This window comes from Heterodontus francisci, chromosome 27, assembly GCF_036365525.1.
Source record: "Heterodontus francisci isolate sHetFra1 chromosome 27, sHetFra1.hap1, whole genome shotgun sequence".
NCBI lineage: Eukaryota > Metazoa > Chordata > Chondrichthyes > Heterodontiformes > Heterodontidae > Heterodontus > Heterodontus francisci.
In genome coordinates, this window is record NC_090397.1 from 61,185,640 (window position 1) to 61,202,558 (window position 16,919).

General features: G+C 41.3%; 1 protein-coding gene across 5 annotated transcripts in view; it reads right to left on the reverse strand.

Moving 5' to 3' along the window:
- mkln1 (muskelin 1, intracellular mediator containing kelch motifs) overlaps nt 1-16,919 on the reverse strand; it is a 168,021-nt gene that overhangs the window by 130,144 nt on the left and 20,958 nt on the right. For 2 of the 5 annotated variants that reach the window (XM_068059462.1, XM_068059460.1), the window contains exons 2-3: nt 11,275-11,344; nt 4,809-4,951 (exon numbers count right to left, since the gene is read on the reverse strand). In XM_068059462.1, the coding sequence (XP_067915563.1) occupies nt 4,809-4,951; nt 11,275-11,344 (213 nt within the window). Of the gene's footprint in view, nt 1-4,808; nt 4,952-10,290; nt 10,332-11,274; nt 11,345-15,368; nt 15,452-16,919 lie in introns of those variants that run through there. The other 3 variants (XM_068059461.1, XM_068059464.1, XM_068059463.1) reach the window with 3 other exon arrangements.

Consider the following 16,919-nt stretch of genomic DNA (forward strand, 5'->3'; position numbering starts at 1 on the left):
TTTTATCACAAGTTTCCAGTGTTTGTAGTTCTTCCTTTTTATTTGAGGTAGCATGCTCGGACCTTGGATTTTCTGTATTTGCAGTTTCTTTTTATCCTCATAAATAAATGCATTATAGTTTATTGGCATTGATCCTCATTCTAGAACAAAGTGTACTGACCAATATTCAAATATTGCACACCTCAAACCACTTTATGTACGCTAATCAACTGACATGGCGGACAACAGCCTTTGACTTTGTGGCAGCCTTCCCAGAATGCATTAGGAGGTACAGGGTTCAAACCCCACTCCTGACAGTCCTGTCCAGTGGAGACCAGTGCACCAGCTCTAAACTCTGGGAAAACATCCAGCTGGACAATCCTGTCCAGTGGGTGCGTAAGGTTCCGCTGATCTTATGTCAAGCCCATACAACACTCTTGCCGTACAGGAGTCAGCATCCTAAATGAGCGCTCTCATCATGGCACATCATACTGTTAACTAGTCTGTGAATATATCCATTATTTCACACTATTCTTCAAGGGAAGAGAACGTAAATATGAAAAAAAACAGACAGGCAGGGTCAGTTAATCAAAAAGAACAAACTTGCATATCTATATACCATCGTGTTAGCACCGCAGCCTCACAGCTCCAGCAACCCAGGTTCGGTTCTGAGCACTGCCTGTGCGGAGTTTGCAAGTTCTCCCTGTGACTGCGTGGGTTTCCGCCGGGTGCTCCGGTTTCCTCCCACATCCAGAAGACTTGCAGGTGATAGGTAAATTGGCTGTTGTAAATTGCCCCTAGTGTAGGGAGGTAGGGTTAGTATAAATGGGTGGTTGTTGGTCGGCACAGACTCGGTGGGCCGAAGGGCCTGTTTCAGTGCTGTATCTATCTATCTCTATCAAGTCATGTCTCATGCAGCCAGAAATAATTCACATACATTCAAGTACTTTGCAGTGCAATTACTTAGGTAGGCAGTCATTTGCACACAGAATGTCCCACAAACAGCAAAAAAAAACATTTTTGATGATGTTGGTTTACAAACAAAAACTTATACCAGGACACCTGGAACTCTTAAAATAGTACCAGGAGATTTTTAATATCCACTTGTGTCATCTGGAACAGACAGATCTGCTAACATCTTAAGCAGAAGACATGACTTCTGACAATGCAGCACTGCCACTAAACAGCAGTATAAATTCAAAGGGACTCCTGACAACACAGCGGCCCGCCATCATCAGAGCGCTCCAAGCTGCGCATATGCGCAAACGGTCTCCTGCTCTGAGATGCTGCGCGTGTGCAGCCAATGTCTTGCCAGGACTAATTGGTGCATACACAAGAAAACGTCATCAGCTACTTGCTCCCCACGCCAGCTTCCCTCCCACCCCACTGACCATTCTCTCCAGGCCTCGATGCTTTCTCCCCCATCCCCCCACTCAGCTGCTCGCTCCAGACCCCACCCCCCCCCCCCCCCCCCCACTCTCTTCGGCCGATTGTCGCCCGCTTCTCGTTTCCCTCCACCCCCCATGCAACCCCCCACCGCCTCCAGCTGCTAACTCTAGGCTGCACAGCTTCCCTCCTTTTGGCCACTCACTCCTCCGTCACCCCATCACCCCTCGCAGCCGCCTTGCTTCTTCGGGCAGCACGCGAAGAACTATCAAATGCGGGAGTGAATGGCCGAGAGGAGGGACGTGGCGCGGCCTGGAGCTAGCGTCTTGAAGGAGGGGGGGGGGGGAATGCATGGACAAGCGGGGAACCAACGGCTGGGGAGATGAGGTGGCGGGGGGGAGAAGGGGAAACGAGTGGGAAGCGGGGGGGGGGGGGCAGTGACAAGGTCTGGAGGGAGCGGCTGAGGGAAGGGGGGAAAACGGCGAGGCTGAAGCAAGTGTGAATGTGTGGATTGGGAGAATGGGAGACTGCAGAATGGAGGCAGGGGTGGGGCAGAAATTCAGTGTTATTTCTTGCATAAAGTGCACAGTGTAAACATTGACTTTACCGTCCCATAGAAAGATGTTGTACCTTCCAAATTTCAGTGGCAGTATCATACCAGAGATGTTCTTTCTGTGTCAAAAAAAAATCCAAACAGTTGAACAGGAGACATCCAAGAAATGATACAAACGAAGCAATGGTAGGAGGGAATGGGGGACTGTAGGGAGTGGGGTGGAGGTGGCAATAGCAACCTTTGAGGGGATTTTCATGTTGAAATTGTTTTTTTGTGATAAATTAAGCAGCGCCATCTTTAATCCTGGCAGGTGCCTGAATGTCACAGACAGTGACGCTTCAGTTAAAGAGGCTGCATTTGCGCATGTGCTAGTACTGCGCCACCTAGTGGTTGTGTTGTCAGCAAACGCAGCCATATAAATTATGTGCTCAAATCCTAGATCTAATAGTTTCCACTACTCTACTGTGCATCATCTACTGTTAATGCCTCCTCCATATCATCCATGCTTTGTGTATCAACACCAATCGACTGTAACCAAAAATATCCAAGTTGAGCTTTAAATTGGTGCTATTCATGTCACAAAGCGGATTAAAATTAACTTTCAAATGAGAAGAGTTTCTCCTATACTGGTTATAATGCAGCCCAATATCCAAGAAATGCACTGTTCAGATTAATTTTTGACATAATACAGAAAGCACCTATGTACTATCTAGAATAGTGATGTAAATGTAACATTCATGGACATAAAATTATGCCTCGACAACAGAAGTTCCCCATTTTGAGTTTGTACAATTGTACAATTGTTCAACAACCAGATGCTGTGCAAAGGGATTGATTAAAGTTTAATTCAGTTTTACAAACACAAGCAAGTTCAAAATCAAAATGATCACACAGAATACAAGAATTTTTCAACACACAAAATGAGTTTGACTATCTTAAAAAAAAACTCAGAAGGAAATCAAGGTAGACAAAAATCAGCTCTGTAGAACTTAACAGAGGAAGTAGCCATGTGACCCAGTGCAGCTATACTTGCTCTGAGAAAGCTCTCCACACAATCCCATGCCAGTGCCCTTTCCCCATATCTCCCGAAACTTACTTAAAAATATTATAGCCATTATATGCATTCTACTCAGCTACTTTCTCTTCCTTTATTTTCTCAGAGGTACACATCGGGCCCAGTGCTTTTTCTAACAATGTCTTCAGTACAACTTCATCTAAATTATACTAACCGACTGCTCTACTGTCTCCTCTCGTACCTTCTCGTTCCCAATATCAAGCTCATCTGTGGAAAGGGCTAAGTATTCATTTAATTTCTGCACCATTCATTTATCCTCCATAATTTATTTTTACTCTCTAATCACCCATACTCTCGTGTTATTAAAATGCAGTATTGTGTTACGTACGATGCTAATTTTTATTGACTCAACTTAGCTAATCTCTTTTTGATTACCCTTGCTATTTTACTTGATTTTATTCTGTATTATTAGCCTTCAATTGGTTAAAACCCTTCAAGTCTCATTTTATTTCTCTGCTCATCCAAGCAATTCCAGCTTCTGCCGCATCACTGTTACTAAATATGGTAGAATATCTAGTCGACACCCTGTGATTCTGTAATTATTTCCTGTCTGAATGCTTCCCATTATGCATGGTTACCTTGGCTGATCAGTTTACTTAAACTAATTTATTTTTTAATCTAATTTGAAAATAGCTTTCTTCCATTCTACATTGCCTTTATCTTAAATTGTTCACTCATTCTGAAATATTATATAATTATGCTACCGTCATCATTTCCTGGATGTTCCTTAACCCTACTTGTCCTTTCTTACCCACTTGGATTACTATTACAACAGTCTATTATGACTCTGCTCCTGCTTTTTTCTCTAGCTTGTCTGCAAATTTCAAATAGATTACATGTTTGTGCCATTCCCTGCATCAACTCTACATTCTAATTCTTTGAATCACACTCTCACCCATCTATTTTCTACTTGATTTTGTAAACTAGAACTTTCAGCTCCCAGGCCTGCCCATAGCTTTGCCATGTTGGTGCTACATCATAATGCATGAAAATGAATAGGAAAGGACTATCTGTCCTATACTATTATTGTGGAACTTCCCCTCTGCCTCCACCCACCAACCATACTATCTGTTGGAAGAAGCAAATAAAAACTTTGGGTCAAGTTTACAGGGGATAAAAAAAATTTGGGAAATTCCTCTCCAGTCCACAAAGGCGATCAAACAAGTGCCTGGAGATAATTACACTTGAGAGTTCTTCTCTGCAATACCAAATAGTGCTCACAGAAAGGTATGATTCCCATTACTATAAGTACAGATTATCTACAAAGTATATATTTCATAGACAATTTGCTTAGAGTGAATTACAGCCCTGGCACAATCAAGAAAATCATATGTCCAACAGAAAGGTATGGCTCAATTTTATAATCCAGTCCCAGAGCTGGTGCTCCAGCTTGTGAAACATAGTTCAAGTCAACCAATTATGATATCCATAATTTGTTCTCCACATGAAAATTCAAACCCAAAAGTACCAGAAATCCTGGCATTAGACATTAACAAGCTCTGAGCACATCAAACCGGGAGAGAAGCCTGGTACACCAGGGTCCATTGCAAAAACTGTCAGCGAAAAAAAAAATCATAAACCATCCAACCTAAGATGATACAAGAAAGTGATGTTAATTGGATAGTAAAGGCGCTCAGATGTACTGTCAATCTAGGAATGATACCCTAAGTCCTCAATTGGATCTCTACCTCATAATCAGTCGCCTACATATTGATTAATTCGGAATACAAAACGTCTCAAATAATATTACTGCTGAATAGGGAAGCAATCAACAGACTAGACAATGAAAATCATAACACTGCTACTATCACTTGCCTTGACAGCAGTTCAGTCATGTTCTCTTCACTCATTCCCCCATAAACTTTGAACTTCTTCAGGTTGCATACATGGGTCTTTTCATATTTGCCAAAGGTGATGCTCTGGACTATTGCGGGCCTCTCAAGTTTCAGAATCAAGTACTGGAGGAAAAGAATCAAAGGCAATTCACAGAAAGGCTAAGAATTTTTATTTTTTTTTAAGAGAGCTAATGCAATCTTATTCCAAGATAAATGATATCAAACAGAATTATAATCCAGTTAACATGGTACAGCAAAAATGCTCTTTTTTCTAAAAAAAAATTTATAAAAATGTTCAGCTTAGTGATTATCAACATGGTTTAAGAATTGACAATAATATTATAAAATAAAAACAATAAATGCTGGAAATACTCAGCAAGTCTGGCAGCATCTGTGGAGAGAGAGGCAGAGTTAACGTTTCAGGTCAGTGACCCTTCTTCAGAACTCTTCTTCAGAGTTTTTCCAGAATTTCTTGTTTTTATTTCAGATTTTCAGCATCCGCAGTATTTCGCTTATATTAAGAATTGGCAAGCCACTTCTTCAAACATAATGGAATTCCAAGAAATAGCAACAAAAACAATAGCAATCAAAACTTTCTATTGGGTGTAAAATACTTAGAATTTCAGAACACCCTTGACAAAGTTCCAAAACTAAGCTTCAAAGGATCAAAGAGCACAGATTCAATGGCAGTTTAGCTAGTTCGACTAAGAACTAGTCTGGGAATAGGAAAGTTGGAAAAGCATAGGAGACTGAGCTTGCGTTAAGCTGACGATGATTAGTCTGTTTGACCCAAATCTTTTGAATTTTCAGTAAATGGTTAAAAGCTACAGACTGAGTTTAATGGAGATAATCTAATCTAGAGTCAGAAATATAAAACATAACACATGGGTACCCATTGCTAATGAACATTTCGATGTGACTATTAATTTAAACTCAATAACGAAACTAACTGTGTACTGGGATGTATTGCTATTTTTAAAATCTCAGTAATTATAGATGCACCCAGTTGGAGGTAGGTAATAGTATTTATAGCAATACTTAGCGAGGAGTGGTAAGGGGTTCAGCTGCACGAGGGCATTATTTACCTTGGCCGGCAGTGGGATCTGGTATCATGGAAGGTCAAGGACAGGCAAAGGGCTGTGGTCATGTCAAAAAAACCTAGGCTTGGGCACAGCTGGAGGGGGCTATCTGGCTTTTAGCTGAAATGTGGGAAGGAAATTGAAGTTTAGCTTACTGGAGGCTTTGAGGTCAGACAACAATGCTTAGAGTAAAGACAAAAAAACAGAAGGGTCCTAACAGCACTAATGTTCAACTTTGCAGAAAAAAAACTCTGCATTGTGGTTGGTGTCTGTGACTGCTCTCAACAATTATAACATTTACTGAAGTTAAGCTAGCCACCCGCTATTCCTGAGAAGTTTTCAAAATATATTTCCCTTTTTTTTCCCCAAAAAGGAAATGAAATGAATTGGGTTGAAGTCTATTTCCATGTCTCTCAGTTTAATATACCTTCTAAAGTAACAATAGTATAGATTTAATTTTGTTGAAAACCTACTTAAATTTATCATCCAGTTTCTATTTAAATTATTTTCAAAAACAACTGAGAGGAACAGGGATTGTTCCACTGTGAAAACTGCACAACCAATTCATGAACAAAAATGAACAAAAGCTACGTTTGGTATAAGGAAGTGTCTGACTTCAAATCTGATAGGATTCAATTACCGAATTATGTAATCAGTTAAACTTGTCTTTAAAGTGGGTCTTTTTTCATCTCTATTTAAAAATGTAGAGATAAACTTGAACTTAATAGTCTTTACGAACACAAAAGTCCGAGTGTATCAGGCCTGTGTCCTCAGTACCTTGCTCTATGACAGCGAGGCCTGGACAACGTATGTCAGCCAAGAGCGACGTCTCAATTCATTCCATCTTCGCTGCCTCCAGAGAATACTTGGCATCAGATGGCAGGACCTTATCTCCAACACAGAAGTCCTCGAGGCGGCCAACATCCCCAGCTTGTACACTCTACTGAGTCAGCGGCGCTTGAGACGACTTGGCCATGTGAGCCGCATGGAAGATGGCAGGATCCCCAAAGACACATTGTACAGCGAGCTCGCCACTGGTATCAGACCCACCGGCCATCCATGTCTCCGCTTTAAAGACGTCTGCAAACGCGACATGAAATCGTGTGACATTGATCACAAGTCGTGGGAGTCAGTTGCCAGCGTTCGCCAGAGCTGGCGGGCAGCCATAAAGACGGGGCTAAAATGTGGCGAGTCGAAGAGACTTAGTAGTTGGCAGGAAAAAAGACAGAGGCGCAAGGGGAGAGCCAACTGTGCAACAGCCCCGACAAACAAATTTCTCTGCAGCACCTGTGGAAAAGCCCGTCACTCTAGAATTGGCCTTTATAGCCACTCCAGGCGCTGCTTCACAAATCACTGACCACCTCCAGGCGCGTATTCATTGTCTCTCGAGATAAGGAGGCCCAAAAGAATAATAGTGTTTAGAACTTGGTCGAGCTAATTTCTACTGAACCCTCAAGGGCAACTGTGTACATCCAAAATCAAAGGTCTGCCTTCAGCTGACAAAGCAGTGCTTCTGGGCAAAATTATCTATGTCAAGGTCCAGGTTTTTGGGCGGCTGGAGTTTTTAAAGAGAGATGGTGCAACTCAATGTGTGAATTGTATTGCAGAATATGTTAAATAAAATTTCAAAAAGTGAAAAAAATTAAGTCTTTATTTCAGACATTGGATTCAATTACTGAAAGAAAAATAACAGCATAAGAAAATTGTCAGAAAACTTTGATTAAATTAGGTTACCACCTCCTTTTTAGAGTAATAGAGTCATAGAGACATACAGCACTGTTAAAACTGTTCTTTTTTTCCTCTTAACTTTTACTTCAGACTGCTCATTGCAGATTGGTTGTCCTTCGCAATTTCTGGATGGCTGTTTTACTTTGAGCCAGATCATTAAAAATGATGGCAACTATGACAAACACTGCACACAATACTTTTAAACACATTACAGATAGATATGCACTGACTTAAATACTTGCTAGATGTTTCCACACATTTCCTGATTTAACTTAAACCATCAAGTTGAAGATCTGACACCAAGAATAGCTAAAATATGCTTGAATTATTCAAAGCTGACGTTCAGCAGCTCGTTTGGCATACTGCAAACACTGGGAGGAAGAAAAACTGTGAATATAAAGAAGTTCCGCTGTTAACATATCAAACCATGGGCAGCTTATCTGGTATTGTATGCGCGCTGGGAGAGGGACAAAGAAGTTCCACTAGTGTTGTAAAGGTCTTGGGCTGGTTATCTAGGGTAGCGTGTGCACAGGATCTCATCGGGGCAGTCAATGGTTATCTGGGATGTTGCGTACACCAGAATTGGGACAGACTGGGAACGCATGGTAGATCCACTGCTCATGTCAAGTTCTCTTGTGTACTGGGAGAAGGACAGACTGAACAGAAGGGATAGGATATTTCACACTGAAATGATTACCAAGACGACGGGATTTTAAATGGATACAGAAGGACCTCCGACTTTCAAAATAATTCATACTCTATAGGTCAGCGTTAATGAAACCATGCACACAGCTCATCTGACCTCCACTTTCAGCTTCTTTTGTGGACGCACTGGATAGTAATTTTACAGGCTAGGAGGACTGACAGAAGAATTTGATGACTCATCTGTCCCCAAACATCTGAAGAAAAGACTAAACACTATGATACACAAATCAAATTTTCACAACGCAAGGCATGGGTAAGGCTTCGTGAGTACCTTTTGGGCCTACATTTCTTTTGACTACAAATTTAAATAAAATCTAGTTCCCAATATAAAATATGCAACAGCTGCTGAGGAATCATGAAGAAAACATTCTATATACAGCAAACCACACAAAGATTGGGAAATAACCATTGATGCACATAACAGTATGTGGTACTCTTAAAAACTGCCACTAGAGCATGGTATCTCCTACATTATAGATCACAAGCAGACAAGAGCACGACACTGATAGAAATTAAGCCAGCTTGAAATTCATATTTTGTTCTGCAGCACTGAAAATGCTTTGTAGTTTTTAAGTTATGCAAATTTTATCACCATACAGCAGAGATTTTCATAAATTTCCACCTAAATAAATTGTGGGAAACTGCAGTACATTTGATTCACAACGGAGTCTGTAGCCGAGTAGTAGACCTGCATCAATCTCTTTTGGTCACAAAATGCTATTTTCTCTGCTATGTTGTAGGTTCGAGAACATTTAATATTTATATTTCTCAATTTGAACATCCAATTTGTTTCCCCTCCATGATATGGACTTACAAACTTATGAAAAACATCAAGAAAAGATACAACCACAAATTCCTCCAACTTCAAAATACAATCAAAATGGATGAGTGGAACTTGATGCAGGTTAGGATACTGGCACAACTTTGCATGAGCTCAAGTTTCTGAACAGAAGTTGGGAGAGCATTGAAATAATTAAGTCTGAAAGCAACAAAGGTGGAGGTGGAAGTAAGTGGTCTTTGTGATCGAGCCATTATGGGTTAGAAGCTCAGCTGAGGGACAAATTAGAAGCCAAGGACGCAAACACTAGTTCAGCCTGCAACAGTGGGCAGGGAGGTGGATGAAATCAATGACATAGTCATTGGGACATAGATGTAAGGTGAGAGGGTCAAAGTTTAGAGGGGATGTGCGAGGCAAGTTCTTTACACAGAGGGTGGTGAGTGCCTGGAACTTGGTACCGAGGGAGGTGGTGGAAGCAGGTACGATAGCGATGTTTAAGAGGCATCTTGACAAATACATGAATAGGATGGGAATAGAGGGATACGGTCCCCGGAAGTGCAGAAGGTTTTAGTTTAGGCAAGCATCAAGGTCGGCGCAGGCTTGGAGGGCCGAATGGCCTGTTCCTGTGCTGTACTGTTCTTTGTCCTTTGACAAGGGAACAGAGTTTGTGACAGCAACTGAAGACAATGGCTTTGGTCTTCTCTTTGTTTAATTGAAACAACTGCAGCTCAAAGATTAAAACTAAAAGGGGAGGAGCAGTCAAAGGTGGTGGCTAGAGCTGGGTACCATCAGTGCACATTAAACCTGAAGCCACGAAGCCATGTCTTTGGATGAAATCAGTTTGGGTCAGCCAGCTGTCTGCACACACGAGTGGTGTTCACCTTTTAACAGGAACCACTCGATCCTGTAATAAAAGCAAAATACTGCAGATGCTGGAAATCTGAAATAAAAACAAGAAATGCTGGCAATACTCAGCAGGTCCTGTATCCTATATCTGTGGGGGCATGCTGGAATTTCTACAAAAGAAACATCTATGACCTAATTCATTTACCTACATCTGTTTGCAAACAAACCCTGCATGTAGTGTCCCACTTTCCCCCCATCACCTCCAACCAGAGCTTAGAACAAGTTTATATTTTGGAAGACTGAATTTATCTAGATTATATACTTACATATTTTTAAATGATCAGAAGAAATGAAAACAAGGTTGCATCTGTAAAACACAAGGAGAAATGACATACAGCCAGATCCATATATCTGCATACTTGCATCATGGTACAAATATGCAAATGCTTAGACCTGGTTTACTGCCACAGAATAGGAGATACACTTAGTGAAAATTTACTTCGACACTGTCGTTTGAAACTGTCAAAGTCGTCAACTGAGAGAATTTTGCATCTGCTGTCAGGAGTACTGTCAGGTAAAGGTGCCGGAATTTGAATTGTTCATTGGTATCCAATGGACCTGCACTAGCGATTGGATTGAGACTACCTCGACTGACTTTGTGGATTATTTGGGTTTTTGTTTGACTTTAAAGAGTTAAGAAAGAGTGGCAATGGAGACACAAGGAAGGAATTTCAGAGAGCAAGGCGACTGGAGGACCTACCACCGATGGTGAGGTGAAATGTGGGAATTCAAAAATTGTGCATTTTGCTGGTTCTCTGCAATCATCCAATTTATGGAGCATTAAGTATTTCCTCTAACAATGTGCACAAGATAGAAGTGGAGTAAATGAAGGTGGTTTCAATCTAATCATTTTTGACTTCATACAACTACCTTCAAATTTTGTACATATTACCACCGGATAGGCTCATCCAGTAAGGGATTTACAAAGGTTTTGGACAGTTCAAAAGTCACACAGAAGCAATAGTTCGGGGTTTAGGTTCAGGTTTATTACCACAGCCACATGGAAACGTATACAGCATTGAACTTGTGAAAATCCTCAAGTTAAGTGCTTGTTGCAAATCCTAGATACTAGGAACAGGAGTGAGCAGACTGAAAAAAAAAGCATTGTGTCCCTCACTTCAATTAAGAAGCAGAATACACATATTCGTGAAGCTTCTGTAAAGTAATATGCAAAGACTTGAAAGAATTAATGCAAGAAGAATTATACAAGCAGAATGAAAAACAAAGAGCACAATTGTAAGGTCTTTCACCTGAGGAGGGTAGTTGCTTTCAGAGGACCACCTTGAAGACTGGTCATGAGGTTTATCCACCAAAATATTCCTGGAAGAAAACAACACCTTGGTTAGTTTCTACTAGTCAATCTCCTTTTCTGCAAACGGTGGTGTGTAGCTCCATAAAGTCTTGTCCAATAGCATTAACAGGATTCTCCAATTCCTTAAACATGTCTTCTTCTGCACGAGATCCATCCAGTACACATCAAGGCAACTGGAGTGCCAATGCCTTAAACATATTGCATTTAACTGAAATCACAAGAGAATTTTCTTGTTGAGGACTTGAAATACAATTTTCCACCATACACATTAACTGGAAGAAAAACAGAAAATGCTGGAAATGTACAATTTGTGAAATTGAGTTAAGACAATTAACATTAGATTCCTGGCCTTGATGCCTTGGCAGATAGCTGAGATATGACTAATTCATGTTGTCCAATTAAGCTACAGATGCAAGCATCTGTTTTTTAAACTACTTCAAATTAGTTATCAGGGATTCCCAACTAGGAGGCTTGTCCAGGAGACTCTCTTCCCCCATCACACCCAAACACGTGGGTTAATGCCCAAGATCCAGACCATGCATTCACTTACTGCTTGCCTCCTACATCTGTCCAACAGCAGACAGGATGAAACAAAATCCTACAACTTGATAATTGTTCTCACCAAGGGCGAATCCAAGAAAGTGATATCTATTCATGAGAGGAGACTTCAATTAATCCCAAATTATGTGATTGTAGGACCAGAAAGTTACCTCAAGACTTCAATTAATTTGTGGTCTATAGGTTTTGTCCTTCACATTGTAATCTTCTCAAATGCAATGTTCCATTGTACAATATATAAGCACTTACTCACATTGCAAATTCTAGACATTCATTTTTTGCACTTTAAAAAAAATCAGTGCAGACCAGTTCCCCAATCTTAATTTCTGGTGACGGGATAGGGCAACAACTCAAAACGACACCCATGCCCAGCTTGTTCCAGCAGGCACTAATACAATGGGAGAAACTGGGAAACAAACTGCCTACAATTCAGGGGCAATTCACAAGAACGCAAAGATAATCTCCACTAAACAGATGGAGGAAAAACTGAAGGAGAAAATAAATAACAGCCCATACAATTGTTTTCACAAAATAAAAGATTAGCAAAATGCATTCTAGTGCCAATTTGCCTCTTTTAATGCTGCTTATAACAACTTTAATTAGTCATTAATTGACTCTGGACCAATGCAGAGCACGTACTCAACTTCTGTAAAAGCAGTTTTAATTTTGAAGCAGATGCCCCTATTATAAAAGTCAAGAATGGGGAATGGAGTGATGAAATTAGAGCGCAAATGAATGATAGATGCATATATTTTCAGTTTTTCAATAGCCAAATGATCAGTCCCAATACAAATCCAAGTGATAACACCTACATAATTATACTTATCTATGCATTTGTGTTTACAGTGAAAGTAAACTCATGGCTTCACAGCAACAGTTCAGCTAGAAAAGTAAAATGTTCCAAATAAGGTGTGTATCTATCGTGGCTTCAACAGCAGTTAGCATCCCAAGTCTGCCTACTTCTGCATCAACCAATCTGGTTAGTGCATTTAAGTTATACGTTCTTATTTCTGTTGTGCATGCAAGATTAGAGATATGTTCATCCATTATTTTGATCAAGTACGGACACAGAACAGCTAATGTAGCAAATATGGTTAAGCCGCAAGTAAATCAAAACTGGTTTGACCTGTATGCTAGCAGATCTTCTCTTTTCAGCACAATGACACCACAGGACAAAAGCTATAGTGTGGAAAGAAAAAAGATAGGATACAAAAGTTGCTGAGACGTAATTTAAAAGGATACTGACCAGGATATCAGGCCCCTATCATTGCATACGTTCATCAATTGAATGAAGGGTCATAAGACACTGAACAAGGTTAAACCCAGAAAAAATTTGACAAAAGCTCGTTTTTAAAATTAGTATAAAAAAGCAGCAAAACACAGCAGGAACTCTGGATAGACATCGCTCACTGAAGGTAGGTGCAAATGCTTTAGCCTTGTCTTTTGCACTGATGTGCTGGGCTCTACCATCATTGAGGACGGGGATATTTGTGGAGCCTCCTCCTCCAGTTGCTTGTTTAATTGTCCACCACCATTCACGACTGGATGCAGCAGGACTGCAGAGCTTGGATCTAATCAGTTCGTTGCGGGATCACTTAGCTCCTTCTATTGCATGCTGCTACTTTTTAGTATGCACATAACCTAGTGATGTAGCCTCACCAGGTTGGCAGCTTATTTTTTCGGTATGGCTGGTGCTACTCTTGGCAAGCTTTCCTACACTTCTCATGAAACCAGGGTTGGTCCCCTGATTTGTTGGTAATGGTAAAGTAAAGGATATGGCTGGCCAGAAGGTTACGGATTGTGGTTGAATACAATTCTGCTGCTGATGGCCCACAGTTCCTCATAGATGCCCAGTTTTGAGCTGTTTGATCTGTTCCGAATCTATCCCATCGAGCAGGCAGTACTGCCATACAACACAATGGAGTGCATCCTCAAGATGTGATCCCCACAAGGACTATGCGGTGGTGACTCCAACCAATACTGTCATGGACAGATGCATCTGCGATAGGTAGATGCGTGAGGACAAATTCAAGCATGTTTTTTCCTCGTTGGTTCTCTCACCACCTGTTGTAGGCCCAGTCAAGCAGATATATCCTCCAGGACTCGGCAAGCTTCATTAGTAGTGACTTCAGTGAGCCACTGTTTGTGATGGACATTGTGTGCCCATGCTACCCTCAGTGTTTGTTCCAAGTGATGTTCAACATGGAGGAGCATTGATTCATCATCTGAGGGAGGGAAGTCGGTGGCAATCAGCAGGAGGTTTCCTTGCCCATATTCAACCGGATAGCATGACACTTCATGGGGTCTGGAGTCAATGTTGAGGACTCCCAGGGCAACTGCCTCCTGACTGTATACCACTGTGCTGCCACCTCCGATGGGTCTATCCTTACAGCGAGACAAGATGTACCCAGGGATGGTGATGCAGGAGTCTGGGATACGTAGCACCTTTAACGTAGTAAAATATCCCAAGGCGCTTCCCAGGAGCATTATCACACAAAATTTGACACCGAGCTACGTAGGAGATGTTAGGACGGACAAGGGTGGTTTTAAAGCGTGTCTTAAAGCAGCAGAGAGAGACAGAGAGGCGGAAAGGCTTTGGGAGGGTTTTCTAGAGCTTAGGGCCTTGACAACTGAAGGCATGGTCACCAATGGTAGAGTTATTAAAATCGGGAATGTACATGAGTCCAGAATTGGAGGAATGCAGAGTTCTCAAAGGTTTGTAGGGCTGGAGCAGGTTACATAGGGAGGGGCAAGGTCCTGGAGAGATTTAAAAACAAGGATGAAAATTTTTAGAATCAAGGCATTGCTGGACAATTACAATAAATGCACCTAACAGTCACACTATTACAGTCTTTAGCTTTACAGATCTGTTATTAATAACGACAAGGGTTATCTGACAGATCAGTCAATGCATTTAACATTGCAATGAAGGCAATAATTACCAACTTTTTAAAATGTTTAACTCTCAAATTACACATTTATTGCACCATGGAAATGTGCTTTTTAGTCACTGTGCTGCCAACACTAACCATTAAATACTTATGTCTGCAACCTTGACAATTGGTTCACAACTTATCCCATGGGCACCTAATGGATTATTAAACATTGTTTTTATTAGTTATGAACTATACCAACCCAAAGACTTCAGGCAGCCCTTCGATCAGTGGCTTCAGAATTTCATCTGGAACAGAACACTGCAGCTCTCATTACACAATGTGCCACCAATACACTGCACAGTCAACTCTGAAGACAACTGGCAAACGAGCTACTCTGAAAATTTTATTCAAAAAGGATTTTATTCAGCAAGAATAATGTAGGTTTAATTCAAGCGACATAACCACACGATCCTTTTGCCCAGACAAAAACTTCTGAAACATCCTGAGGTACACACAAGGCACAGGTTAACATTTTAGATGTCACTGATCAGTCACACTTACACACAATTCTCTCTTTTGCACACAGAACTGAGCTTACTGGTAACTGATGGAATCAAGAGCTGAAAAAAAACCAAAAAGCAGCGACGTGCTCTCGTGCAGAATGGGACCCAACATGCCAGCCAAATGTTCTCAAAGATTAGCTGCAAGATCAGCTGTTCATCCCAGCACCAGCTGATATAAGCAGGAGCTTATTCCACTGAAAGTCATGTCTCCAAGTTCCAAAAGGACATGTTACTGCCGACAAGGTCAGCTGCCGTTGAAATAGCTGATCTTGCAGCTAATCTGCCAGTAATTTTGCTGCCACGAGGTTCGGGTCAGGTGCTGTCTCGGAGCAGGGTCAGGTTGGGTTCTTGCTGCCAGCAGGATCAAGTCATAAACAGATTTTAAGTTATTCTGACAGTCAATTTGTGCAGTGACAGAACATCCAGATACAAGGCAACACCCTTGCATTTACTTTCAGCCCACAGTGGCATGAATACCTTAACTGACACTTAAGCATTTGCTGTTGTTACGATCGAGGTGGAAGGAGTGCACTGTTGATTCAAGTTCCATTTCTCCACAGGTCACAACATATATTTACATTTTTTTCCACTTACTGATACGGTTAATCATGGATTCTATTTTTATCCCAGAATAAAACACACAAACCAGGTTTCTTCAACAAACAAAATTATCAGATCAAACAAGTCTTAACCAGTAATGAATTAAAGCATAAACACACAGATTGAAATATTAAAGTTCCCTTTTTTTCCTTAGCCCCCTCACACATACACCGGTTAATCTGAAAAATAAAGGGATTTTTGTTTTTATAGCTCGATTATGGATTTTAAAAAAACATCCTTGAACAAACAGATGATATATGTTGTGTCTGGCCTCCAAGTACACGTAGATGGGTCAGTGGGATCTTTTAGAAGAGTTCTTTTCAGGTGGCGTTGAGAATTAATTTAGCAGGCTTTTCTTCAAAGACAGGAGACGAGATGATTTGACACAGTGGACATCTCAGGGTCTTTTAGAGTGGTGCTGGAAAGGTGAGCTGAGTTGTGGTCTTCTCTCCTACCTTAGAAGTTCTCTCCCTCTATACAGTTCAACCCCAACTCAAAACAATTCAAAAGCGAAACTAACAGGAAGTCAAGCGGTTAGCACCGCAGCCTCACAACTCCAGCGACCTGGGTTCGGCTCTGGGTACTGCCTGTGTGGGGTTTGCAAGTTCTCCCTGTGACCGCGTGGGTTTCCTCCGGGTGCTCCGGTTTCCTCCCACATGCCAAAGACTTGCAGGTTGATAGGTAAATTGGCCATTGTAAAAATTGTCCCTAGTGTAGGTAGGTGGCAGGAGATTTGAGGGAAGGTGGGGATGTGAGGGGGAAAATGGGAGGTTGATGGTCAGCGTGGACTCGGTGGGCCGAAGGTAAGCACTTGTTATTTCGAAAATCAATTGATTAACCCTCAATCCCTAGTTTTTCTGCAATTTCAGGTGCTAAATAGTGAAGCAGGTCCGGGCGAATTCCACTGATCCTCATCACCATTTTGATTTAACCATCAATGCAACTAATCTGCGAAGTCTCACCACTGGCTGCATTTGCTCTACATC